The following is a 27,512-nucleotide window of genomic DNA, read 5'->3' on the forward strand; positions in this document are numbered from 1 at the left end:
CCAATCCACTGATCCAGTGATCATCATCATCATCCGAATCCCACAATGTTGTCCTGTGCCTCTTTCAATAAACTGATGTATCCGTCGGCCACAGATGTGGCCAAACCGCCAATGGTGGGCTTGGAGGTGGAGGCTGGTTCCATTGGATCCCTGTCCAGTCTCCAGGCCCTTCCATCGACCACCTCGGTGGGCAGTGGAGCCCCCAGCGAGACGCAGAGCGAGATCTCCTCCGTGGATAGCGATTGGAGTGACATACGCGCCATCGCCATGAAGTTGGGCGTTCAAAACCCAGACGATCTCCACACGGAACGTTTCAAGGTGGATCGACAGAAACTGGAGCAGTTAATAAAGGGTAAGCCTTTATATATATAATAACACATTCCTAAATATACATTGCCTTTTTTCTTATAGCGGAGAGCTCCATTGAGGGAATGAATGGAGCCGAGTATTTTTTCCATGACGTGAGTACATATTTTTAAGTTTTGGACACTTATTAGCAATATCCAAACAATATATATAGTGCTTCCCACTTTTTTTTGTCCCAGAATGCCATGCCTTATAAATATTGAACATATAATAATATGTTTTCTATTCAATAGTATAAGTTATTTAGTTTTTGAGCAAAATTTTTAAGTTAATTGATTCATGTCCCTGTTTGGCTATCTGACCTTGCATCTATAAATTTCAGTGTATAACGCAAATTGTTTTAAGATACTGTTAGGACCGCCTCTTTTGACTTGATATAAAAGAAATCGCCATATATCCAAAACATATTCTTTTACTAGATCATGAACACTACGGATACTTATGTGAGCTGGCCTTGCAGACTCAAAATTGGTGCCAAGAGCAAGAAGGGTACGATATTGAAACATTTTCAATGCTTAAGAGTATTTTTTAAATAAATGCCTTAAATTAAAGATCCCCATGTGCGAATTGTTGGAAAGGTGGATCAGGTTCAGCGGGCAAAGGAGCGCATCCTTAGCAGTCTTGACTCCAGGGTGAGTGAGCCAGAACTTAATCCAAATTAATCTGTTTTAATTGTTTCCCCGGTTTTCTCCGAACAGGGCACTCGAGTGATCATGAAAATGGACGTCAGCTACACGGATCACTCGTACATCATCGGACGAGGTGGCAACAACATCAAGCGCATAATGGACGACACCCATACCCATATCCACTTCCCCGACTCGAACCGCTCCAATCCCACGGAGAAGTCCAACCAGGTGTCGCTGTGCGGCAGCCTGGAGGGCGTGGAGCGAGCCCGGGCTCTAGTCCGGCTCTCTACACCGCTGCTCATCTCCTTCGAGATGCCCGTTATGGGGCCCAACAAGCCGCAGCCCGACCACGAGACCCCCTACATCAAGATGATCGAGACCAAGTTCAATGTTCAGGTGAGTTCCAGATGTCGGAGTCAACAAAGTGTAAGATTAAAAATGTATAATAATTTAATCATGGCAAGTTACCAAATATAACTTGAATTTAACTATAATGTTTTCATTAGTTTAATTTAGGTTAGGACTTATAATATATAATATACATTTAAGCGTGGGAATAGAAAATTAAATATTACTTTTTCCCAGCCGTTGAAATTTGTGATTTTATATTGCTTTATAAGAATCTTATCTAATGATGTTATATTAGGCTACATTTTATATGTTGTCATTATTATACATTTGTTAAGTAATTTAAAACGCATTTAAAGTAATAAAGGTCTTGAAATATTATATGTCGAGCTCGGCAACCTTATATTTCAACCAATGATTTTTGTAAACTGTTTTTTCATTGCTCCTAATTATTATTGAATATATTTTAAAGAATTTTCCTCCTTCCAGGTCATATTCTCCACTCGTCCCAAACTGCACACCTCGCTGGTTTTGGTCAAGGGATCCGAGAAGGAATCGGCGCAGGTCCGAGATGCCACTCAGCTGCTGATCAACTTCGCCTGTGAGAGCATTGCGGTAGGTTCGGAAAGGATAACTCAAAATAATGCTCATCGGCGAATTCTATTTCCTTTTTAGAGCCAAATCCTGGTGAATGTCCAGATGGAGATCTCGCCGCAGCACCACGAAATCGTCAAGGGCAAGAATAACGTGAATCTGCTGAGCATTATGGAGCGAACCCAGACCAAGATCATATTCCCCGATCTGAGCGACATGAACGTGAAGCCCCTGAAGAAGTCCCAGGTCACGATCAGCGGACGCATCGACGACGTCTACTTGGCGCGACAACAATTGCTTGGCAATTTGCCCGTAGCATTGATTTTTGACTTTCCGGACAACCACAACGATGCCTCCGAGATAATGAGCCTCAACACCAAGTACGGCGTCTACATCACGTTGCGCCAAAAACAGCGGCAGAGCACCCTGGCCATTGTGGTCAAGGGAGTGGAGAAGTTTATAGGTAAGATTTCTAAAACAATGCTGTACTCTTTATATTTTAACAAGCTTATTATAAATAATAAATAATTACCTAATAATAACTGAGTTAAATTTTCATATTAATCCGTTGTTGTCCCTCCTTAGACAAAATCTACGAGGCCCGCCAGGAGATACTGCGCCTGGCCACGCCGTTCGTGAAGCCCGAGATCCCCGACTACTACTTCATGCCAAAGGACAAAGATCTTAATCTGGCCTACCGCACCCAGTTAACTGCTCTGCTGGCTGGGTACGTGGACAGCCCGAAGACTCCATCGCTGCTGCCGCCCGCCTTGGCTGGCCAACTGACGCCCTATGCCAACAACAATCACCTGTTGTTGAACGCCAATGGCTTGGCCACACCCACTGGGGTTTGTGCGCCCACCCAAAAATATATGCAGTTGCACAACAGCTTCCAGCAGACTCAGAATCGTGCCATGGTGGCTGGTGGGCAGAACAACAATGGCAACTATCTGCAGGTTCCTGGAGCGGTGGCGCCTCTCAAACCGCCGACTGTTTCGCCACGGAACAGCTGCAGTCAGAATACCAGTGGTTACCAGAGCTTCAGCAGCAGCACCACCTCCCTGGAGCAGTCGTATCCGCCGTACGCCCAATTGCCGGGCACCGTGTCGTCCACTTCATCCTCCACCGCGGGAAGCCAAAATCGGGCGCATTATTCGCCAGATTCCACGTACGGCAGTGAGGGTGGTGGCGTTGGCGGCGGAGGAGGTGGTGGGGCGCGTCTGGGACGCCGCCTTAGCGATGGAGTGCTGCTGGGGCTGGGTAATTCCAGCGGTGGAGGAGGTAACTCCGGTGGAGGAGCCCACCTCCTGCCCGGCAGTGCCGAGAGCTATCGGAGTTTGCACTATGACCTTGGAGGAAACAAGCACTCCGGCCACCGTGCCTTTGACTTCGACATGAAACGGGCCCTGGGCTACAAAGCCATGGAGCGCACCCCGGTGGCAGGGGAGCTGCGAACACCCACAACCGCTTGGATGGGAATGGGCTTGAGCAGCACCTCGCCCGCCCCTGCCCCGCTGGAGAACGGGGAAAATGGGGCTGCTGGTGGAGGAGCATCTGGTGGGTGGCGGCTGCCACCAGGACTGGGCTCCCCTTACGGACTGAGTGCCACCACCGGACTCCTGGACGCCACTCCAGTCAACCGACGGATGCAGCTCGCCAAGCACAAGGACATCCAGACTCTGCTCACCAGTTTGGGTCTGGAGCACTACATCAGTGAGTAGCTCCGCCGATCATGTCCGTTTTTACCAACTGTGTACTAGAAGTCTTCGATAAAGCTATCTTATGTGTCTGGCTTGAACTGGAGAGTGTTTTATTTAAGGCAAAAGTTTTTTCATAGTTAGATAAATATCAACTTAGGTTGATACATATTTTATATTTAATGTGCACAAGCTGGGAAAACTACAGTTTATATCTCTCCTTTCAGAAATATTCGTTCTAAACGAAATCGACCTGGAGGTGTTCACCACGCTGACCGAGGACAACCTGATGGAGCTGGGTATCGCGGCGTTTGGAGCTCGCAAGAAGCTGCTGACGGCCATTCACACGCTGCTGGCCAATGAGGCGGCCTGCAGCACAATGCCCAGCAGCAGCTCCTCGCAGAACTCCTCGTCGCCGCGATTCTCCGGAAGTGCGGCACCAGGCGCAGAGCGCCGTCCCTCCAACCAGTGGTGATCCGCCCCTGTCGTTCGACCCCATTGCCTTGAATTCTTTTTTTCTTTTTTTTGCATGCCCATTTATTTGGTAGTCGTAAGATCAGGAGAATCGGAACGGTAAAAGTATAGGAAGAAGTCAGGAAGAAAATGGCAACTCCCTGGGCGAATAGCTTTCCCGCACAACACAGCCTTGACCTTGACTTATACTCGCATTTGTACTCAAATTCCAAGTAGCATAGCTGCGCTCGGGAAAGTGCACAGTTTTCCCAGTGTGCCAATAGGTCGTAGTTGCCTTTATTTTAAGCGATTAATTTATTTTGAAATTATTTATATAGGAAACCGTCTTAAGCAAAAAAAATATTGTGAATTATTTATGAAATCTAACTAAACGAAATCACTTGTTGTAAGAAATGAATTTTTGTAAACTAACTGAAAAAGAAAAAAAAACTTAAAAACAAAAGCACAGCATGTATTAAGTGATAAGCAAAGCAGTCACGCACAAACATTTGATATGAATAAATTGATGTCTATGAAAAATCAACTAAATGTACTTTTTTGATACCCCAATTAATGTTTTTAAGGTTTCAATAGAACGCTGATTGTTAGATTATTATGATTTGCTTAATTCTGTAGAAACATATGTAATACATGTACATTAAGTCGTTGCCGCTTTGAACTCTTTTAGCCTGGTTAGAATAGAGGTTAATGACTTTATTGTCTCCAGTTGTCTGCATAATTTGTATTGCCTCGATTCGTGCCAAGAAGTCTTGCAAAGCAACAAAATCGAATGTGTGTCCTTACACGAACTAAACGGGCGGCAAAAGGGGCGTGGCTGAGCTAATGAACTGGAAATGTTTTGCTCCAGTTGCCGGTGGTTGCTACCGTGTTGCATCAGCATAATTGCAAATTTTTATGATTATGACACTTTGGGCGCAAAGTGCCTTTGCCAATGGCAACTAATTTCTGCAGCCATCTCAGTCCCAGTCTGGTGGTCATCTACATGGTGCTCTGCTCCACTTAAGTACTTCGAGTGGGCTTTTGCGGGACATTTTGGCAAGCGGTTTGATTTACAATTATGCTGGATTTGAATTTGGACCCCAAGTGGAGTCACTGACCAGCCCGAGAGTCGCCAGCTTCGGCCTCCATTCGTCAATTTTGGTCCCATTTTAAGTAAAGGAAGTGGTGTGTAATGGGAGTACATAGTTAAGTGGCCATAAGTATAATTTAAGTATGTCTTTCCTCGGCATATCAAAAACAGTATAGGCTAAAATATATTTTATTTATTTCTTTCTAAAGAAGTTAAAAATTAAATTAACAACGTTAAATGTACTTTTCTTATACATATTCCGAACACTTAGGAAGATTTTTCTCAAATATATGTTTATTTAGGCAAATTTACCTTCCGAAGTCTTCTAACATATTTTTAAGAATTTAAGGCATATACAATTTTAACATATTTTTTACATCTGGTTTTTATATTTTGTCCACAGTGTGTTTTCGTTTAAAGGGGAAGTCGTGGTGAGTACAATCAAGCTGTTTAAACAAAGCAGTGCAACCACATTCAAAGCAGTTTAAAGGGGAAATCAAGCAGTGGTAGGGGAACCAAGCAGTGGTAGCAATAGAAGCATTTATGGATAAGAAACCCACCACACGGCTGCTCTCTCTCTCTCCTCGCTTTTCCATTCGTGATTTTCCGATGAAGGACGTCGGATTTTCCGAACCATCTTCGTTGGCCATTCGCCAATTGGGAAATCTGTGCACAGGACTCGCAGTGTCGCGAATCCTTCGACTCCTGCTGCAGTTTACATTGCGTTGTCCTTGCGTGAGGACGTGCGTAGATCATCATTTCAATTTTCGCAGTATTACGAGCATCGGAAATAACAGAAAAAATTGTTAAAAAAAATTGTTGAACTGCACTGAAACCGCAGGACTGAACCCTGTTTTTGCTGTGGCGTGCGTGTGTGCGAGATGCAGTTTTTGTGTTTCTGACATAGCATTTACCAAAACAGAAGGCGGAAAATAGGGGGAAAGGATCCGACGAAGGATCTGCGATAGTCCCAAGCTGTGTGTGTGCGGGTAAGGCTGTTGCTTCTTCGCCACCAGGGCATGTGTGTGTGAGTGCGAGTGTGTTTGTGCAGTCACGTGTTCTAAGGTGATTTTAACGAGTTCCGTGATACGCGAAATGAGATAAGGAACGAGGAAGGAGCAGAATCGGGCGAAGCGAACGGCTTAGGCGGGCACAAAAAGGAGCAACAAGAAGCCACGCAGCCAAAGCCAACAACCAAATCCCCATTCGCCAGGACACACAGGATACTTGCTCGGTGCGCCTTAAAGGATTCTCTGATAAATCAACCGAAAATTGCATAAAATAAAATTGTTTGCCAAATTGTGCGCAGCGAGAGAACCAAAAAGCAAAAAACAAAACCCCATACTCACATGTGAAATATGACTAGCCAGTTGCATTGAAAGTACAAGAAAATAATAAGAGAGAAAACTAACGCAAATAACCTGAAGGTAGGAATACATTATAATCTCTTTGACATAAGCTGATGCTTTGGGATATGATGTCAGGAAGGGTATTGGGATATGATTACCAACATTTAGACTAAATTTTAAACGGTATTTTAAGGCAAAGAAGTTTTTTTTAACATTTGAAATTGAAAAACTAATATTTTAATGTTGCTTCACAACAGAATTGTAGGAAAAAAGTTAATAAAGTTTGTAATTGAGAATATTATCTTCAGGGGCATGCAAACAACGTTTGAGTAACAGCTCATAAGCCAGTTCAGCGAAAGCATCAACCTTCCACGAACTTTGAAACATCCTCTGCGCTTCTGTAATTTCATATATCGCAATCTGCGACGTTTAATTTTGATGCACCATGTCCCTGCTCCTGGCAAGGCAATTTGAGGATTCCGGGGTATCCTTTCACATCCCAGCCAGCGGAAGATAAGCCGGAAGATGTACAGAAGGGCGTGTTCGTCTCATCCAACAGGCAAACAAAACTTGTCAATTGCCAGGGAGCGTGTCTCCGGGACCTCGGGCTCATCCTTTTTTGGTAAACATTTCCCATAGTTGCCGGCGAACTAGGCAACAATGTCTTGGGCTCAGCCCTAGCTGCTTCGATTTGCCCATTTTTTGTTGATGGAAAATGTCAACTGCCTGGCAGAGTTTTCATCCTCACTTTCGGGCAACCCACTGACTAGGCAAAAATTGTATTTAGTGGGACAATCAATATCGGATGAGGGAGGGGCAGTCAGTTGGGCGGCAGTCAAACATTTATTTGATTGACTGATTGATATGTGAAATGATTTATTGCTGCCTGAGGAGGAGGAGGAGGACGGAAAGGCGAAGGACGAAGAAAAGTGCTGGCAAGTGTCCACAAGCAGCTGAGTCGAAAAAGTTCCGAAACAAAACGAGAAAACCTTTAACCAGTCGAGCAGGAACATTTATTTCCCAGTCTATCTGTGCAGTTTTCCATATCCTGCTCTGTTTTTGCTGTTGAGTTTCCACAGCTCTGTAAAAATGGCTCGGACCAAACTTTTTCGCACGCTTTATGGGAGAATAAAGTAAATAATGAAAGCTATTTAGCACAGCCAAGGGGCACATTAAGTCGTCGCCAGCCTTTTCGGATTATCCTGCGACCGGCTTAAAAATAACAATAGGACCAAGCAAACAGAAGCACACTGTAAAAAAACGAACTTCGGCAGGTTTTTAGAGTTAAAACTATATATATCTGTCAAAAGGAGTTATTAAACATTTTGACTAACGCTCCTAAAAGAAAAGTGCTTCTTTAATGAGAAGGAATATAAAATTCGTATGAACTTTATGTCATACTTTTCCAGAAATCTACGAAACTTTTATCATAAGTCATTACTAAAGGGAAATATAAACATTTTCGAGTTATTTTACTAGTTTATTTTCATGTAGTTTGTCATCCATTACCAAAGTTTCAGTATAATGAACTTCCTTTTGGATTCGTATTATTTTACATGCATAAGCTCAAAAATGTGGCCAGAGATTATAAATTCCAACCAAAATCAAATCCTTTTCAATAGCACAATGTGTTCACCGAACTTTCTGGCGCTTAGTTTGAATTTTGAAAATCGTCATAGTTTTCTTTCAAATAAAACTGACATCATAGTATAGTATTGGCATTGATAAATGGTGCGGAATCCGTGTGACAGCTCTTCGTATTATATTTTGGCCGTGTAATATCCGTCGAGAGAGGTGAACTGTGGCCGGCGTTTAATGAGCTGTGTCCTGATCTGAGCCTCGGATGACCGGCGGCTCCTTTCGCCAGTTCTCTGTTGAGCTGGAGAAATTTCAGCCATTTTTTACTGCCACCTGCAACGGTGTCGCATTCTTCTCTCGACCAGGTATTTCTCTTATAGCCTGGCTCTTTTATTTTCGTTGTTTTTTTTTAACAATTTGGTGCTGCTGCAAGTGCTGTGGCTTATGAAAAAGAACGCTGAGGCACTCCTAAATTCAGGCGAAAGAGGAACTTAACTAGGCGTGGGTGTTAATTAGTTTTTCGGCAAGTGCCCCGAAATTCTGGTTTCTTATTAGTTTTCACTTATTTGTTTAAGCTGATTATGTGCGTGTATACTCAACCAATGAGTTGTGCTAATCCTAAAGGAATTTGCTCGCAAATTTATGGCTTCGTTATCCCACTTGAGCTTTGATCTACAAAAGCTGGTTAAATGGCCAAGGATTTATTCAATTAGTATTGGCATAACTGAATTAGTCTTGGTTTCTGCCCGGCATTTAATATTTATTGGATAATTAAATGTTTATCCAATCATGCCCCGATTTTATTTATTAACTTTCTGTTAAGAAATATATTGGAATTTAAAATGGAACAATAAATTCAACTCCTTACCTTATCATTTGTAAATATGAATTTTGATTTAAGGTTATATCATAATTTATACATTTTTGAACAAAATGCTTTATTTAAGTGGAACATGGTATATTATATATATTAATTATATTATTTGATAGAGGCAATAAAAACCAAAGAACTATTCTTTTATTTGCCAATTTCTTGGAATCGAACTTTAAAGAGACTGGAGATTTCCGTCAAATTTTAAAAGCAGGCTGACTTCTCGCGAAAAACTTTTGCACCATTCCCAATTTTAATTCTTATCTCTTGTGATATATGGATGGATAGAACTTTACAAATTTTTTACTGTCGGGATGAACAAATTTTTTTCCGCCGCATCACAAATCTTGCACCGACTCAAACTTCGCCCCAACAAATACGAAAACATGGGGGTGCACAAGACCTTGGGGCTATTGAAAAATATCTCATATGCAAACCCATTGTTGTTATTGGCATAGCCACTAGTTCTCCAATTTCAAGGATCTCGAGTGGCTCCCTCGACTGCGGCACTGTGTGTGTAATCCAGGGCCCCTTTTTCTACTTTTTGGCGCTAAAGGCGCATCTCAAGTGCAACATTTGCCAGGGGTAGGAGAAGTATCTGTACCTAGCATATTTGTTGTTCCTTTGCGGCTGCGAAAATGTTGTGGCATGTGGAAATTTATTTCATAATCTCTGCAACAAAAATCCAAAACTGCACAAAAAAAAAAGAAATGGGGAAAAACTTTTGCATATGAGCGGGCGCATCGGGATAGGGAAACTACGAGTAGCTAAGCATGTAATTTATATCCTTGAATGGTCCCTCTCTTTCGCCCTACAAACTCACTTCAGTTTTCGGGCTTCTCCTGGGTTTTTGGTATCTGCATCATGCAGTTATTGCCGATGCCCAGGAGCGTGGGCAGGAAAATTATGAAGGAGAATATCGGGGGCCACTACCACGGCGTTTATGTTTTTATATAACTTATGGAGCATGAACTTATATGTGCTTCTTTTAATCAGCATATTCTTATAAAAAATACATTTATATAATTCATTTAATTTGAAAATAGGATATAAATTCTATAGCAAAATTTCGGGTACTTGCAATTATTTAGCAACTGCGCCTCTGCCCATATTGCAAAATATTCCTCTTTCTGTGGCGGAAGTTTTGCGAGTTTTCTGGTATTGGACTGAGCGGTCATAAATTTGTTTCTGCTCCTGTTGTGGTGTCTGGCTTTTCTGCTCCTGCATTGCTTCACTTCGGTGCAATTTTATTTGACCACATAAATTGTTTACCAATTTTCACAAGTTCTGTGCAACTCCATCTCCATCTGTGTGTGTGGGCCTTGCCTTATGCCTTTGAAGGCTTAAAGCGGTTTAATCGGTCCCTTCCTCTCAGCAAGCCCATTTTGATTTAGCTTGCATTGCCCAGCAATCTATCTTGGTGGTTTTAAAAATGTATTTACTTGCCATTGTAATCGTTGTTCGTAGTTGTTTGGTAATCGAGCAATCTGTGAAAGGCAACAGACTCAACAGCAGCAGATGCCATGGCAATTGTTAGGGATGACTGGACATATTTATTGCTATGATTGTTTTGCAAATTGCTCTAAATGAAGGAAGCAGGATTATTGTGATTGCATGACTCTTTCAGAATTTATATACTTCACTTTTGAAATGAAAAATCAAATTCTTCCGCTCGAAATTGCATTGTATGAAATTAAGTAATTGACTTTTTATCATACCAACCTTTGGCGATTGTAACCAAATTTTTGCTAAATATGTAAGTAAACAAATTATATATATTTATATTTTATTTCCGTACCGATTTTCCAAGTCCGAAAAATCGTTAAGCTCATTCAGACTCCCGATTACATTCGTTTCCAGTGGAATGCGAAAATGGGGACTAAGAATCTGTTTCCTTCACTTCGTTAGTTAACTTTCCTCCAGATGCAATTAACGAGCGGCACAGGGGTTTAAGGGCAGCTGATTTTTATTATATCCTTCTTTTCGGTTTTCTTGTCTGCTGAAATAGAGAAAAGGAAACGGGGCCAGAACGTCTGGAAGTGCAGTTTGCGGCTTATCGCATTGGTAGCAGACTTGGCCCCTTTTGTTTGTCGCACTCCGTCGTTTCAGTTTGTCAATGCATAAATTAAGAAGTTGAAAGTTTTTACCCAATTCTCCGCCTTTCTGGGTTAGTTTTGTGCTGACCTTAATGAAGCCAAAGCAATTAAGACAGGGTCCTGCAAAGTTAATGGAGTGTACACAGAATGGCCATTTGGTGGAGTCTTTGGGCCATGTGAGCAGCACAGGATACTCGCATACGAGATCTCCTTGGCCTGACTTTTTTGGCCCGATACTGTAATACAATTTGCTGCCATAAAAGATTACAACTTGTTAAAGTTCCTCCATCGAATCCCTCGGCCAGGGGATTATTATAATCCGATTTTCAACTTGAAATGCGCTCCGAAAAAAGAGCCAAGAATTTATGGAAACATGCTATGCTCACAGTCTCGAAGGCAGCAGCATTTGATGTGCAGTTAGACAACAATGTGTTTTTCGGACACATCCCCATCCCCATCACCGTTAATGGCAAACTTTTCACTCAGACTTTTTGGCTATGTATGTATATGTGTGGGACGAGGAAAATCGCTGCAGTTTTCTTTATAGTTATTACTTTATACAGTTTCCCCCGGTTCCTTTCCTTCTGATTACGAAATTGCCAAAGTAGTGACTATAAGAAACTCACTTTGCAACACCTGCCCCACGGAAAGCAGTCGGCCCAGTTGGTTGCATTGGCCAACGAGAGTTACGTGTTGCAGGCAAAGTTTAACGCATTAAGAACCGATGTTGTTGTCTGGCCACATTTCGGCATTTTGCGGTTGGGTCTTAAGGCATCAAATGGCTTAAAATTTCACTAGCTATTAGTTTTCAATTTTTAAAGAAAAAGTACGTCTTTATTCTGGGAAAGAAACTACATTTTTGATTTGTTACTTACCTTACGAAATTAATTTCACACCGTTCTCATTTCAGATACCATACGATAAACTAGCAACATGCGGTTTCCACAGAATGCCTATCAAACGGCATTGACCACAATACTTCTGGCACTCACATTAGGTAAGTAGATTTCACATTATTTCTAATAGACAAATAGGCAAATTTACCTACAAATGTTTACATATAAAATGAAAATCTGTTAACAGCAATTTCCTCGTTTATGTCAAGCTGAGATTTGAAGCGCAGCGGTGTATTCATAGTATTATAGCTTTTTTAAATAATTTCAATCAATATAATAAGTTAAAATTAATTTCATAAAACACAGAACAATGCTCTTCTTATGGAAAAACTTGTGTTACAAAATTTGAATTTATTAAATTTAATTGATGGGAAACATTGAAATGCAATTATGATGGAGAAAGACAAAAAAAATTAAACATGTATGGGCATTAACTTTGTCACCCCGTGAATCATGATTTACAGACCGAATGATAATTAGTTCTGATTAAATTTGATGTCATAGAAATGAGGCTGATTCGAACTTATGACACTACGCTAATATAGAACGCTTTAAATTTATTTCATGAAAATCGATATGAATATTTCATTGAAACTCGCTTAATAGCCCTAATTGTAGTTAAGTCGAGAATGAATACGAGATTAGTGGATATAAAAAGTAAGCCTCTTTGACGGAGGTTGTGAAACTGAATCTATACTACAGTTCATTCAACTAACAAACGGAAACTTAATTTACGGCGATTTAATTTCCAAAATCCGTTTCAGACCTGTGCGCATTTAAATTACACATGCATACGAAATAACCGGAATATTTATCAATATTTAACTGTGCAAAAAAATGAAGCATAAATTATGCTAATAATTTGCACAAACACACTATGAGCTCATGCGCCACCACATAACTCTAAAATTTGATTTAGAGTGCGGCCACATTCAAGACTCAATACTTTAAGCCAATAACTCATGCTGTCATCGTCTTCTGCTCTTCGAGCAAACATACCTACTATATGGGATTATATCTGGCCGCGCTTTACACACACTTCAAATTTTTATTGCCTCGTCTTTGCGGCTTTCGCCGCCGTTGGAGGTCTCATTTTATTTACCATCGCACATAAATTTCAGGAACCGCACGCACAGTCGAACGAACGTACACATAAATATTTCAGCATCTGCTGGGAGAAGAAGGCATCCAAACTGATTTATTCAATAAATCACACAAGTTGCTGCCACCACTGCCATTCACCTGGCCTTAACCCTTGGACGTGCGCCGCAGATTCGAGTCCTATCTGCATCTTCGGCCCAGTCAATCGCTTCCAGGAGCAGACTGCCAGGACACATGTCAATGAAGCGGCGAATGTATCACACAAACGCATTTGCCTTTGGCCCAAGTCGTAGGCATTTCTCTATGGGCCAAAACCGGGGTCTGACAGTTGATTTTTCTTCAATATATATAACTATATCCATCGCCCACTCCACATCAACAGAAACTTAAATGACGGCGAATACATCAAACGACATTTAAGCCCTTCGCGTGACTGAAATTTTCGACTCTTTGTCACTCGAAGCGATCTGGATTCGGGCCTGTTATCCTTTTCCACAGCTCCATCCATTCCCGCTACCCAGCTCCTCGCTGCCACACGACATCTGTAGGTGTATGCGAGGACTCTTGATAAATGCCTCCAACGTGCCTGGCATTTGTTTCGTGTAGCATACCTTTTTGGGCATTATTTAGTAGTATGTCCCACTACTTGTGTGTAGGCTGTGGATGCTGTGACAAGTTACTGTCTGGCTTAGCTTTCCCTATTTTCCCTGCAGGCTGTAGACAAAATAAGGCCAGCTTAAAGCTGTGTAAATATGGGATTACAAAAGTTAGACTAAGAATGATAAAGGTAAAAATAGTCAGCAAAGAAACATAAATGTACACATTGTCAAAATATTATTATATTTGTTGCCAAAAATAGTACTTGCATATTATAGATTTTATATAGAAAACTTGGTTAAATTTAACTTATCTCTCTTTTCTTTCGATATAAATGTTGAAGTATGAGTTTAATACTATATATATGAGAATTTAATCTGTGTTTTGCAAATGAGTTTATAAAGCTCTCTACTTTATTCGTAATCAGCAAGGTTGATGACCATTTATTGTCCTTAGCTTGGACTCCGCCAAAAGCCTTCTTCGTATTTTCAAACATAAGCCCCATTGAACCGTGATTCAGTGCACACAAGCCGTGCATCGATAGACCAGACCGCCATGTGTTTCGCTTGAGCCTTCGGTAGGCGGTAGGGGGTAGGACATTAGCCATGCAAAAAGGACGAAGGACAAAACTCTGCCCACACCTGCGTCGTCTGCGTCTGGCCATACGTTCAGTGTCGCACAAAAACGTTTATTAACCTGCCATTATCGAGCCGGGCCCAAGTGCACTCGCTGTAGACGACGACGACATTGTACCACACATCGGGGACCTTCAGAACCACCCACAGAACAGAGCTCCCAGAGCACCCACAATTCACGGGCCCTGATAAAAATCTCCAACACGCACAACAATCGGGGAAACAGCAAAATGTTTTTGTACAACCGTTTTAGAGGTTTCAGGTGGGGGATTCAGTTCCCCTTCGTGGCTGAGTACCGGGCTTAGTAGTACACAAGTGGCTAATTAGTCTGGGGCTACGTAAATCGGCCGTGCACTTGATTTACTTTTAATAACCACATGCCGAGAGTGCTTGCAAATTTGTGACAATATTATTTCCATTTCTGTTTGTTTCAAAACTCGCGTTAATGTCTTAATGTTTGGGGAAATTGTCATTTATTTGTGGCTTGCTCAGATCTTGCCGTTGGGTGGTGGGTGAAATTAGTGACTATTGACCGCAATAGGTTGTAATTTGTATTAGCCGCAAATGTGATTTAAATTGCAAGGGTCCGGAAGGAAGGTCAGCTAAATGGAAAGGTGTGGCTTTCCCAGACTTTATTGATTTTCTTATATTGGGGTTACTAGAGTCATAGTACTTTGCCCATTAGCCAAGGGAGAACAATAAATTGTGATTGATCAGCTTGGGGAAAATGTATATTAACGATTAATATTAATTGGATACCCCATATCTTGCAGCACTTGGATTTATTTAATATCTCGTGTCCTCTCAATTTAATCCTGCTGATGAAACTAAAATACCTTAATTTCAATTCAAGAAATCAATTAATCGCTGCTCTACAACAACAGCACACAGAACACAAACGCTTCAAGTGGCAGCCTCGCCCTGTCTTTAATTAAAGCTCAATCGAGGCAACCTCTTTGGTTGGAAAATCAATTCCTGTATATATTATCGAACCAATTACAGTGCATTCCGTGGCGTAGAATTCCTGATCCGATGTCATCTCGCCAACCACTTTTCCACTCGAGACGGGCCACCGCTCGGTTTCCCCCCCTTAAAGGATGCTTGACTCGGCTTCTCCTTTCGCTTGGCATACTTAAAACTAACAGGCAAATCAATGGACGAGGGGAACGGCAAAAAATATGAATAAGCTCAGCTCTGCCAGAGTGTTAGGAATTTCGATTTTGAGTCCTCGTTTACAAAAAAATCATAGTCACAACGAAACGAAAAACGAGAGTATACGAAACCAACAAACACACGGAAACCAAACGGAAATCATCAAATTTAAGATTTAACGATTATTAATAATAGATCGTTAACATTAAATCTGATACCTAATATTAGTTCTAATGATTGAGTTCATTTACAAGAACAAGTTATGTAGAAAAATCCACTTTTTATGCAAAAATGTTGCATTCAAATTGAGCTTGAGTTTTTTCCCCCAGTGCATCTGTGGATGCCCCCAAACAACTATTATTGATGCAGCGTTGGTAGGAAGGTGGTTGGATCGTTACATAAAATGCATGAAAATCTCGATTCGGCTAAGAGCAAAAAAGCGGTCCAAAACCGTGGAGAAGGGGCGGGGATGAGGAAACAAATTGAAGCTTTAGCCACGACTGACAAACTGCAGCTGTAACGGCCAAATGTTTTTGGCCATTTTATTTTTCATTTTCGCTTCGTTTTCGTTGTCAAGCGGATGGGATGAAGCTTAACAATTTTTATGGCGACGTCCCATCGAAAGAGGGGCTGCAAAATATGGCTGCAGCCATGGGTTAAGCGGCTTAATTGCTCTGGTAAGGTCAATTCGGGGATGCAAACCCTCGAAAAGGAAAACTATTTCCATGGCATGTGCCTGCGGGTGAGCCATGAAGAAATTTGCATAATAACAGGAAACAATCTCGCCTGTGTGCGAGTGCGTGCCCCGTGCGACCATTAGGGTTCCCATCTGACCCCGGTCATTGGCATCGGTTGGGGCCTGGGATCCCAACTATGCACCGGAAAACGATGTGTTAGTTTGACAAAATGCAGCTGGAATGCCAATGCAGCTGTTGGCTACTAAAATGTTTCCTAATTTTATCGTAGTTATCTGGTAAAACTAGAAATGCAATTCATTTCGTCATCATCTTTTTTTTTTTGGGAACAATTTCATTTAATTAAAATGTTAAGCACTACAAATATAATTGAATGCGCTAGTCAAGCCCGTTTATAATCCTATCATATAAATTGAATTTTAGATTTAAAATCCTGTAATTTTATACCAAATACCAGTAGAGATAAGACGATAATAAGCCCTTGAACTTCACCCATGTATCCGAGAGCGAATTTTAAAGGGGCGAGTTTATAAAGGACATTATATAAATCATATTTAAGACCCCTGCGGCACGTTATTGTTTTTAAAACACACTAATTATCTGGATTGCCCTCGGGCTCGCGACAGATTTGCATGCTCGAGAATTTTAATATACGCATGTATGCCAGCCATTATATCCAGTGCTGTTATTGTTGGTGTTAGTGTTGCTGTTGCTGTTGCTATTGTTGTTGTTGCTGTTGCCCGATCCTGTTCCTTGCCATGCTTGCAAATAGTTAATAATCGTTATTAATATCAACGTGGGCAAAAGGGCTGGCGCATAACACCAAAGCGCTGCATATGAACACAAACTGGGGCGTAGAGACAACAATTTTCACCTCCATTATGCAGCATGCCACTAAGCCGCCCACGTGCCACGGCCCATTTTTACCGCCCAATCGGGCTTTACAAAAACGGATTATAAAGTAAAATTACGCCTACAGGCGAAATTTTAATTAAATTATGACCTTTCCCCTATTCGAAACAATAAACAAAATTGTAACGAATGGGGTTTGTGTAGTATTCAATCGTTTCCGGTGTAAATTCGCATTGAGTAGCATTTGAGGAATTTCATAAATATTGTATATATATAATATTGTTGCATTGTGTAGGTTTTTGGGGCAATTCACTAACTGATTGATTTAACTTGGACTCTGTTAAGTGGGTCAAGGGTTCGTGTCCCAGAAGTGTTTCTGCTCACAAGCAGCTTTAACTTGACTTTCAATAAATACTAAATTGTTTTACATAGTATTTTGCAGTGAGTTTTGTTGCAAACAAAGACTTTTCACTCTCATCATTGCCCTGAGCCTGGAGTCGCAGGTAAATTCCTTCGGAAGCCGCCCCTTTTTGACTGCCACTACGAAATGCATTGCAATTCATAACTCTGAGAGCGAAAAGGGTACCGGATTCGGGCGCGAAGAGGTGGTGCTGCATATTTAATGGCCATATCGCCTTCACATGTGCAACTACTGGCGTTCCCGAGTCGGGGCAATCAACAAACGGCAGAATACGTGACCCGAACCTTTCACCTTCGACCTCATGCCTTTCACCTGCAGACATAAAAACTTAATGAAAGCGTTTTCCATGAATACTTGCCATTAAACAATTTACGAGACACTGCAACAAAACAACAACGCTCGAGTGGCAAATTAATAAACTTGACCGCATTCCCTGCCCTTTCTTCTGCAAAAACACCTCGTAATTGCTGCGACAACTAGGAAAGTAATCAAAGTTATTGATTAAAAAATTCCCACTTCCAATGCCATCTCCATGTCGTACTGTCGACATGCTTGGGCTTCGTTGCTAACAAAAGTTGTACAGCTAAAAATTATTGCACATTTCGTCGAGGCGGATGCTTTCACTATTGTTGTGACCTCAAATAATGAACGTGCAACGGGGTTTCCAATAAACACGTACGTATCGAAAGGCACTGGCGGGTCACAGGGAAACTTTCCGGAGTTCTGGCATTCGCCAATTGCAATTGACATTCCGGTGGAGTCGGGGCTTGGCTCGATTTATCGGAAAGTGTGGCAAGTGAGCTCCAAGAATTACTGTCAATTTAATTGATACCATACTTTATTGTTATTGGCAAAGGGTGTATTCGTTTAAGCTGAGTATCTGAGCTGAAGCGAAAATAAGAAAATATAATTTAAAATTTAGTAGGGGCATCAGTAATTTATAAAAACATTTAATTGAGTTGTAAACTATTTAGACAAGCAAACTGTATAAACTGTATAACTTTTGTCATATTTTCCAAATTGCGACCACACTTCCTACTTCTTTCCAAAATTTCTCCACCAAGAAACCGCAGCCAGCCACCCACATGAAGCCGCAAATCAATGAATATAACTTCACACAAAACTCAATTTTCAACAAGTTTTCCGCATTCTAAACACATTTTTCTTGCGCCCCGCCCCACAAACAATTCGAAGCGACACAATGTGGCCGACACCAAAAACCTCGAAAGCCGAGACTGAAACTCGAAATTAAGGCCAAGACGTCATGATAAAAACTTTTGTCCCTTTCTTGTGTACGCTTCCTACTGATTTTATTTGATTTTTTTTTCTTGCTCTGACAGAGGCGGTTTCTTGCCTTTCACACGCCAACTTGAACTTGACGCATGTTTGTTGGCAAACAATCCGACATCTCACGCCCCAAACTCGAATGGGCTGTGTTTTATACTCATTAAAATGCGCGGCATCGGGTCGGTGCCATCAACGAAAGTTAAAGCCGGAGGGCCAAGGATGTGGCAAAGACATTCTGCGGGTGGCCAGAAGGACCTGACCTGACCTGAACTGAACTGAACCGAGCCGAAGTGAAATGCCGTTTCGGCATCTTTGAACGGCAGCCAAACAAATCTTATTTAATTTGGATTTGGCGCCTTCGCACGCCAACCAGTCAGCGAAGTTCCATTAGACGCGACGGAGATGGCATCGTGAGGGGACATCCAAAATTGGGCCAATTAAAATGTAAAATGCAATTATTTCTAAAAAATATTTCATGAAAAAAATATTTTAGAAGGAATATAAAACACAGCAGTTGGTCAAATTATACTTAATAGAATAAAACATCAAAATAAAATTAATATATACGTTTTTGTATTCAAAAATGTGAAAAACCTTTAAGGGAAATTTAGGTTTTGACAGATGTTCTAACTTGTGTCTAACTAGCTCAAAAAGTCTGAACACGTTTTACGATATTGGATTAGAATCATTAATCATTTTGCATTCTCATTTTAGATTAGTCCCAACTAATATTTATCCGACAGCTGGCCATGCCAATCACGTCACGTTGGCATCGCTGACGGAAATCCTTTCTGTTTCGTCCTCGAAAGGACACAGCTGTTGCTCCCGGAATCTCAAGTGCATTTGAATGGCTTGCTAACTTGCCGCCTCACCGAATCGCCGATCGCCGGGCTGCTGTTTGCCAAAGTGTTAAATGTCATGAAGGGAATGCGCAGCTGGGCCTTTGAATTTATGGAATTTCCACGGCGCATTTACATTTACTACACGCCATATTTATTATTTATGCTCGCAGCGGGAGGGGCACTTCAAAATGGGGGAAGAGGCGGCCAATAGACGGGCTGACAAGACGCGTTTTCCACTGATGTCTGAGTCAAAGTGCCCTGCTTGCCATCCCATTGGCGCGCCATTTCCGCTTTTTATACGCTGCCAAAGTTTTTCCTTTGCTTGTCAAATATTTCATAGCTGTTGCACACATTTTCGTTGGAGTTTTGCATTTTCTATATAGTTTCGGAGGCGATGTAATATATGAAAGGTCACCGGGTGGACGTGGACGGGGCGAACTTCCGGTTTGCTTTCGAAAAGTTTAAATTGAATTAACGCCAAAAATTATGCAGCTACAGTTGGCCATTTTATTATTCCGGGCACTCAGTAAAATGAGTGCTTCCAGCACATGCATGCCTGGCATGCTAATTAAAGCCAAATTGATTTCCCACAGCTCGACAGGGGCAAGCCTTAAAGTCCAACCAAATTAGCCATCAATTAGCCGTCATGACAGCCATATATTTGGCGAAAAAAGGAGTTCAGTAAATAAATTATAATGTTGAGTTGCTTTCACATAATAAAATGTATTTTGGCTTAAAGTAGTTAAGTATAAGTTCTAACTCGCTAGGATCCACTTAAAGATTCTCAACTTGGAAAGGGATCTTGAAGTTCTATTCTTTGTCTCTGCAAGAATTCCAACTATTTAATGATATTAATTTTTCCAAAATTTCTTATACCCTTTACTTAACGAATTCTTAACCCATCCTCCGCATAAAATATCCAGCAAAGAATGCCAAATCCCAAAGCCAGCAATACAAGTCCCCGAATAACATTTCAACAACATTAATAAATTAGTTCAAGTAATTGAAACTTTGCGGTTGTTCAAAAAGAGAATGGAAAAGTTTTTTTTGTTGTTGTTTGCTATCAGAAGGACAAATGGAATTATTGTGAAAATAAGCAGAAATCGCTTTGTGACAAATCGTTGAGATGCCCCAAAGACCGGTCTCAATTGTTGTTGACAATGCTTTCGGGAGTTGATAAAAGATAATATAATTCCATAGCCTGGCAGCGAAGTGAGTCTAGGGACTGAAAATTATTTTCCAAATGAATATTTACCAAGAAAAAAACCGTCTTGACGGGCCCCGACCTCTCAGGTGTCGATTAACAAGTGACCAATTAGACTAATTCGCGCAGTCAATAGAGTAAAGTTAATTAAGCGTCTGCCCAGTCCGCCCTCCTGCTCTTATCAATTTCCTGCAAAAAAAAAAACAATTAATCATTTATACGCTCATTATACTTTAAAACTGGCTAATTTCAACTTAATTTGAGCCGGCCAAACGAAATCGTAGAGCGCTTTTCCGGCCGGGGAATCCAGTCCACAGGACTTCCCCTTTCCTTTGCATCTCCTTTTCATGGCAGTGGGTTTAATTGAGCTGGCTTCAATTGTGCTTGAAATTTGCACGATTAGCGAAACGTTCCGGCGTCCTGGAATTGAATCCAGGGTTAAGCGGAATGTGACAAGAATTTTGGCTGGGCACAGACACTGTGCAATGAATCATAAGCTTTTATCGCACAAGTTTTAATTAATTGCAACGAAACCTCAATAAATTGTACAAGGCTGTGCGCTAGCACTTTAATTCAGTAAAAAATAGCGCAGTATGAAAGACAGAAAAATTGTTAACTATTATGTTTAGCACTCTGATGGTATATTCAAGTTCCAAGAAAATTAGCAACTTCTGTTCGTCTTTCGCAATTACCGCAATTAACATTTATGCGGGTGGCCTCCAATGGCAGAGGAGACTGGCGCTCCCACTCAAAAAACCCGTTAGGTAATTAAGTAGAAAATTGCAAAAATTAACAAAAGCAAAAAAGAAAGCACTAAATCGAGAGCAGCTATGAGTTTGCCCTGCTTGGCCTGCTGGAGATTTTGGCGTGGCAAAGTCTTAGACTGCTTAGGGAAAATTAATTAAAAATAAACATGGCACACGCTTGTACTTAGGGAATGCCAACAAAAATAGACCGCAGGCGGCTGAGAAAAAAAAAAAACAGGAAAAACAAAAGGAGACGTGAAGGAAAAACCCATATCCAGACAAATAAGAAAAATGAAAGCCAAGCTAGCCAAATTCCAAACAAAAGCTCACGAAACATTTTGCGGGCACAAATCCGAGGCGATAAGAAAATAAGTAACAAAGAACGCAGTGTGCAGGACGAGAGAAATGAAGGAGGAGAGTGCAGGAAAAAGGTCCTAGCCAGGACAGAGAAAGCGCCAAGAGTATTTAGTAATTACGTCAAGGCGGCGAGTGAGGAGCGATTAGAAGGGAGATCCCCTAGCTAGGTGAAAATTGCATTAAAAATGTTCTAGTAGGTGGCCTAAGCTTCTTCTACACTCTACGTAAATCTTCAGTGCAAGGTGTGATTCTTTTAACAACAATACATCAAAATAAAACATGTTTATTTATTATTTAAACATGTTTATTAATTTATTTAAGGATATTTCGGAGGCAGTAAGCCTCCTAACTTTTAAGTTATGCATGCTTTTAGTATAAAATAAGGAAAACTTTTAAACTTTAACTTTAGTTTCCCAATGTTTTCTACTGTGTAATATTGCGAACATGCAAGCAAACGAAATACCGCACGATTTTCCCCCCATGGAACAGGCATAGCAGGTCTGACCGTGTGGGCGGTGGGTGGTAAATTGGAAAAGGTGGTTTGGGAATGTTGGGGTTCCATGGGGCAGACATATGAAAACTTTAGCACTCAGGAAACAGGAAACTATTGTTCTGCGGTGTCTGCCTCCTGGCTTCGACGGTAATTGTCCGGCCCCCCAAAAACAGACCCCTACCCAACAACCAAACGGGCCAAACAGCAGGTGAGCCAAGCAATGTCAAACTGCCTGATGTTTGATGCATGCATATATCTAGGCAGCTAAGTATATATATGTATATGTGTGGTAGTTGGATATTGTGTTCCTGGCAGGTAATTTGCGTTTAATTTGCTGGTAACTTTGACCCCCTTTTCATTGCGGCTGTGGGAAAAAGTGCATTTGACATTACCCATTCGGGTCAAGGCAAATAAAAACCAAACTTTTTATGCCGAATAATAATATAAATTAATTATTTGCACAAATGCTTGTTGTATCTATCCGCTATAGACCGCAAGGCATATATAAAAGTTATTAATGTGATAACCTCTAACCTGGCTTAACATAACTGTCATAAATGAAGCCTTTTTGTTACTACCTTAATATAGTTTAATAAAGCGTATGACCTCTTTATTTTGCTTTAATACATTTACAAAAATACAACAAAAACCGCAGAGAAATTCCATCATTTTAATATAAGCTATGTAAGGTCAGGAGTAAGTAAAAGAAAAATTATAATTTGTATGTGTATGCGGAAATCTACTTAGAGACGGATATTAAAGGCCGTGTAGTAAAGAAAAAAATCGAATGCATTTTGCATCAAACGAGGAAAATAATAAAATATTCAAATAAATCAAGAGGAAAAACATAATACGAAGGAAACAACTTACGAAGGATATTCGCAGGGGAAAAAGGATATGTATAACCCAGAAAGATAAGCATATTTCTAAGGGAATATTGCAAAAGCTTTCGCAAACACATGGCTCGGTTGAGTGGCTATAAGTGGGCGAGTCTAAGAGCGCCAATAAGTGCAGATTTTCAGATTGATTGCTCATTTCTCATATGAATATTAATATAATTACAGGCAATGGAAATAGCCAGCTAAATTCACAATAAATAAATAACTTATAAACAAAGATACAGTTCGCTGGTATTAATTTAATAAATAAACTAATAAATTGTTCTAACTATTCGTGGTATTGCATAATAAATAATAATTAGAAGATACGCGCTCAAAGTTTCATCATAAATATCAAGCAATTAATTACTCATTTTCAAAGAGAACGCAAATATCTGAGCCAACTTGGCCTAACTCGTTGCCATTCATGGGAAATCTTTGCTCCATTTTGAATGACAAACTTTTATTGAACATTTTGTTTTCCCGCCAGGCTGAAGAAATCAAAGCGAATTAAGGCTGTCAGCTCAGAGCCAGAAATTCGTCTTTCAATAAATTGCCCTCTACCACATCCCCTTTGACAGTAGAAAACTCTGGCTTGGATTTTTCCATTCGGGTTATTTGTGTCATTGAACTGCAGCAGGCAAGTGGAAATTAACGCAGGCCGCTTTAATTTGCAATTTCAATTCATTTGGATTTATCGCAGCCCCCCCTTGACTGTCTTGCCTGCTGATTTCTAGACAATAAAGCCCGATTCCGAGTGCATGTCGAGCAATAATATATTAAAAGGGGAGGAACCTTCCTTCCTCTCGCACAAAAACCCAAACCCAATCGATACACCCTCGGCCACAAATCTTCCCCCCACCCGTCGCGTGTCCGGGCCAAATTTTGGCTGGCAATCAAAACGCATTGCCAATCAATTGATTTACACAAAGCCTCCCTCCCGCTAACATGTCTGATTTGGCAAATAGCTGTCATTGGGTTATCATAATGTCACTCACAGCGTTTTCGGCAGACATGCCATCCAAGTCTGTTCTGTCGAACAACTCTGCCCAAAGCCGTTTTTCCCTCCATTCATCTTGACAGTATTTTAGTTTCGGAAAAAGGGTAGCTATTTACCCAAAGGACTCTGTATAGTCGAATTAGGTTGGCTTAATAGTCCACCCATACAGATTTTCAAATTGAATGGGTATTTGTGTACTACTTTTTTTTAAATCTATAGTAAAAGTGAGGCCAAGCAAAATAATTAAAAGAAAAAGCTTAAGTTAACCTAATTATTCGAATTCTACATACTCTTATATTATAGACAACGATTATCTCCCCCAAGTTCTCGTGTATTTAGATTTCAAGTTGCATTAAAAATGCAAGCAAAGTGACAAAGTTGATAGCTTCGGCTTATAAGCCAAGCCAAATAAATTGACTGCATCTATCTTGGATGCTGTCACCTTTGTTCAGCTAATTAAACTAATGCAATCCTCGACCGAAAATCAACAGCCAGAGTGTTAAGTCAAGCCAAAATGTACGTTAAAATTGATGGTCTGGGCTCTGGACTCCGGGCCGGACTTGCTTTTGGCCCGGACAAATAGGATAACAAAACATGACAAAACAACAAAAGCCACTGAAGCGGCTGGCGGAGCAGTTCCGCAAAAGACTAAGTTAAATTTATAGGCATCGAGGGCAGGAATTGCAACTTCCGCCCAATACACACACACACGTACATGTCAGAGGGAATTCCCCAGATTCTGAGCACTGGCAACTTCATTTCACAGTAGCTGGCAACTTTAGAGAAGTTTGCTCCACATGAACCGACGACAAGGCCAAGATAAAATATAAATGGTTTCGGTTTACTTGCGAGTGGGCGGACGCACACACACAATACATACATACATCGAGGGGGTCCTGGGAAGCGGAAGTGCCACTGATAGCCGTCACATGCTGGAGATTTACTTATTAATGCCCGAGTCCCGAGTCCTGAGTCCTCGGCCGACATCCTGTTTAGTGGGAGAAGGGGTCCTTTGCTTTGTTTTGAAGTCGCTTCATTGGCCCCTCTACCTTTTTTTCGACAGCTCCTCTGTTGACTCTCGACACCCTTCTGTGTATTTGGGACGTAATTTGTGCCCCGAAGGAGGTCGCAGGACAAAGGAGACTGCAGTCAGCAGGGACAGGCTGTTGCTTCGTGCTTTTAGTGACTTTGACAGTTTTATACGATTTATGTCATGGTAAATTAAAAATTACGCGTGCTTCCAGTGTCTCCGTCTTACCAGCAAACTCAGTTCAGGCAGAGGAGGGTAAGTCCTGAGGTTGGATATGTTTGGGTGCGTCGGGGGTGGGATAAGTCCATTGAGTGGGTGAGATTAGAAAATAAAGATATATAAACTGGCATGGGGGTGGCTTGATAATGTTTCTATTTTGCTGATATGTGGAATACTTTCCATGGGCAGAGATTTATGAGTAATTTGATAAATGGTTAGTATTTGCATAACTGTCTGTTTTATGGCTTGGACAGAAATAAAATTCTACACAAGCGATAAGAAAAATAATGAATTAATTAATAAATGTTTCTGAATAAAAAACAGAATTTATATGTGGCATACTTAAATAAAGCATGGCTTTTGGCTTGCAAGCTGAAATGAAAAATGTTCCAGGTCCAGCCATATATCGTCCATCTAAACTTGTTAGGCGAATCTAAAGCTTCACTTATTCTATTCAACAACTCGCAAATCTGTGTTGCACATTTTTCCCATTCACAAACCCAATCGTTTTTCATTCCCCGTGAAATAGGAGCTCACAAAAAATGTATAAAATTTCGCCAGCAAATCTGGAACGTTAATCTCTTCGTTAAACTCAAGTTATTTACAGGTCAACAAGTCAGCAGCTCTTTTTGCACTGGAACCGGAAAAAATACAAAAACCAAACCTTGAACCCACCCAGTCCACCAATAGAGTTCCCCTCGGCCTAAACGACCATTTAACAGACACTTGTGTGGCCCATTTTGTCCGCCTTGCCGCGACAAATTGTGTAAAAAATAAAATAGGTTGCTGGACAAAAATTGCAGAGAAAGCCGGAAAATTTAACAAATCCTCAAATAATTTGAACGTCTGGGCGCACCACCCTCTATGCTAGTGTGTGTGTGTTTGGGGGCGTGGCAACACGGTAACAGTATAAATTTCCACCTGTGCTCCGTGCAAGGAAAAAACATGCTGCCACTGCAATTTTCGCCTTTCGCATTGGAAAATGAATGCAAAAGCGAGCAAAAATCATGAAAAAAAAAAGAGAAAAGCTGGTATTTCACCCAGCCACACATACACACAAGTGAGATCGAAAAAGGATAATAAAAAGCTCATTGCAACAAATTCCTGCACAATTTTCTGGTGTTAGATTAGAAACGGTAGGCGAGGGCTTTTGAAAGGAGCCACCTTTAAAAGCAGACCAGACACCACATGAAACCCTGGTCCTCCATTTTTCGACTCATTCCGGAGGCCAGCATTTTTACTTTTCCTATTTTCTTTTATTATTTAGCCCAGCTATGCGAGTGTGCCTCACTTTCAGCTGTTTGATCCTTGCACTTTTTCATAGCTTTTCACCCTGCAACCTCCTTGTTCCACCCAACTATCTATATTCCTTTTATACTTTTTTTTCGTACTTGAACATTTCCCACGTTGCTTTACACTTGGGCACTTGTTCGTGGGATTTTATGAGCTTAGTTGGCGATTTAGCGATGCTTGTCTTATTTAGTTTTTAAATAAATGGCCAAGGATGTTAAGTTGGCTTTGGGCTTGGCGATTTTAAGAGGAACTGCTTGAAACTTGTTGGATTTCTTATCTGATTTTTAAGATTTAGAAGGCATTAGCTGGACTCAAAAGTCAAGAAATTACTGTTCGTTTTGTTTTATATATATATATTGTTTTAATAATGTTAAACACAACATATTAACGATGAAGAAATGAAATCTTTTGTGGTTCCATATTGGTTGCACCGTTCAGCGAATGTGCTCTCAATTACCGAACGGAAGACATTAAATTGTAATATAGCATCCACCAAAAGCCAACCGAAAAGTGGAAAATGTGCCATTAAAAGCCAAACACCACGAAGCCAACTCTTTAAGCGTAAACAAAAAAGGAGGGCGGGCCAGACTGTCACGGGTTTTTGTGCTTAAATTTCATAATCAACACAAAGGACAGGCGCAGACACAGATACAGACTGAGTCCTGGATGTCGGCGTTGAATGGCTCCAGCGATCCGGCAGAGGGGAAATGGCGACTTGGTCAGAATTGGTGGTTCTGCGATTG

At 41.0% G+C, this 27,512-nt stretch overlaps 2 protein-coding genes across 4 annotated transcripts in view; both read left to right on the forward strand.

The window, feature by feature from the left end:
- The first annotated feature begins 25 nt into the window (after positions 1 to 25).
- On the forward strand, positions 26 to 4,631 carry LOC117148301 (protein bicaudal C). Its single transcript, XM_033315624.1, has 9 exons — positions 26 to 352; positions 412 to 461; positions 786 to 855; positions 919 to 998; positions 1,065 to 1,391; positions 1,833 to 1,958; positions 2,019 to 2,400; positions 2,523 to 3,650; positions 3,862 to 4,631. Exons 1-9 carry the CDS (start codon positions 46 to 48, stop codon positions 4,107 to 4,109), a joined length of 2,718 nt encoding a protein of 905 aa, XP_033171515.1. The 5' UTR covers positions 26 to 45; the 3' UTR covers positions 4,110 to 4,631.
- Positions 4,632 to 5,918: 1,287 nt separating this feature from the next.
- Positions 5,919 to 27,512, forward strand: part of LOC117140394 — a 31,610-nt gene continuing 10,016 nt past the window's right edge. For 2 of the 3 annotated variants that reach the window (XM_033303265.1, XM_033303281.1), the window contains exons 1-2: positions 5,919 to 6,604; positions 11,982 to 12,068. In XM_033303265.1, the coding sequence (XP_033159156.1) occupies positions 12,005 to 12,068 (64 nt within the window). In that variant the 5' untranslated portion in view covers positions 5,919 to 6,604; positions 11,982 to 12,004. The remainder of the gene's footprint in view (positions 6,605 to 11,981; positions 12,069 to 27,512) is intronic. The other variant, XM_033303273.1, reaches the window with a different exon arrangement.

This window comes from Drosophila mauritiana, chromosome 2L (assembly GCF_004382145.1).
Source record: "Drosophila mauritiana strain mau12 chromosome 2L, ASM438214v1, whole genome shotgun sequence".
NCBI lineage: Eukaryota > Metazoa > Arthropoda > Insecta > Diptera > Drosophilidae > Drosophila > Drosophila mauritiana.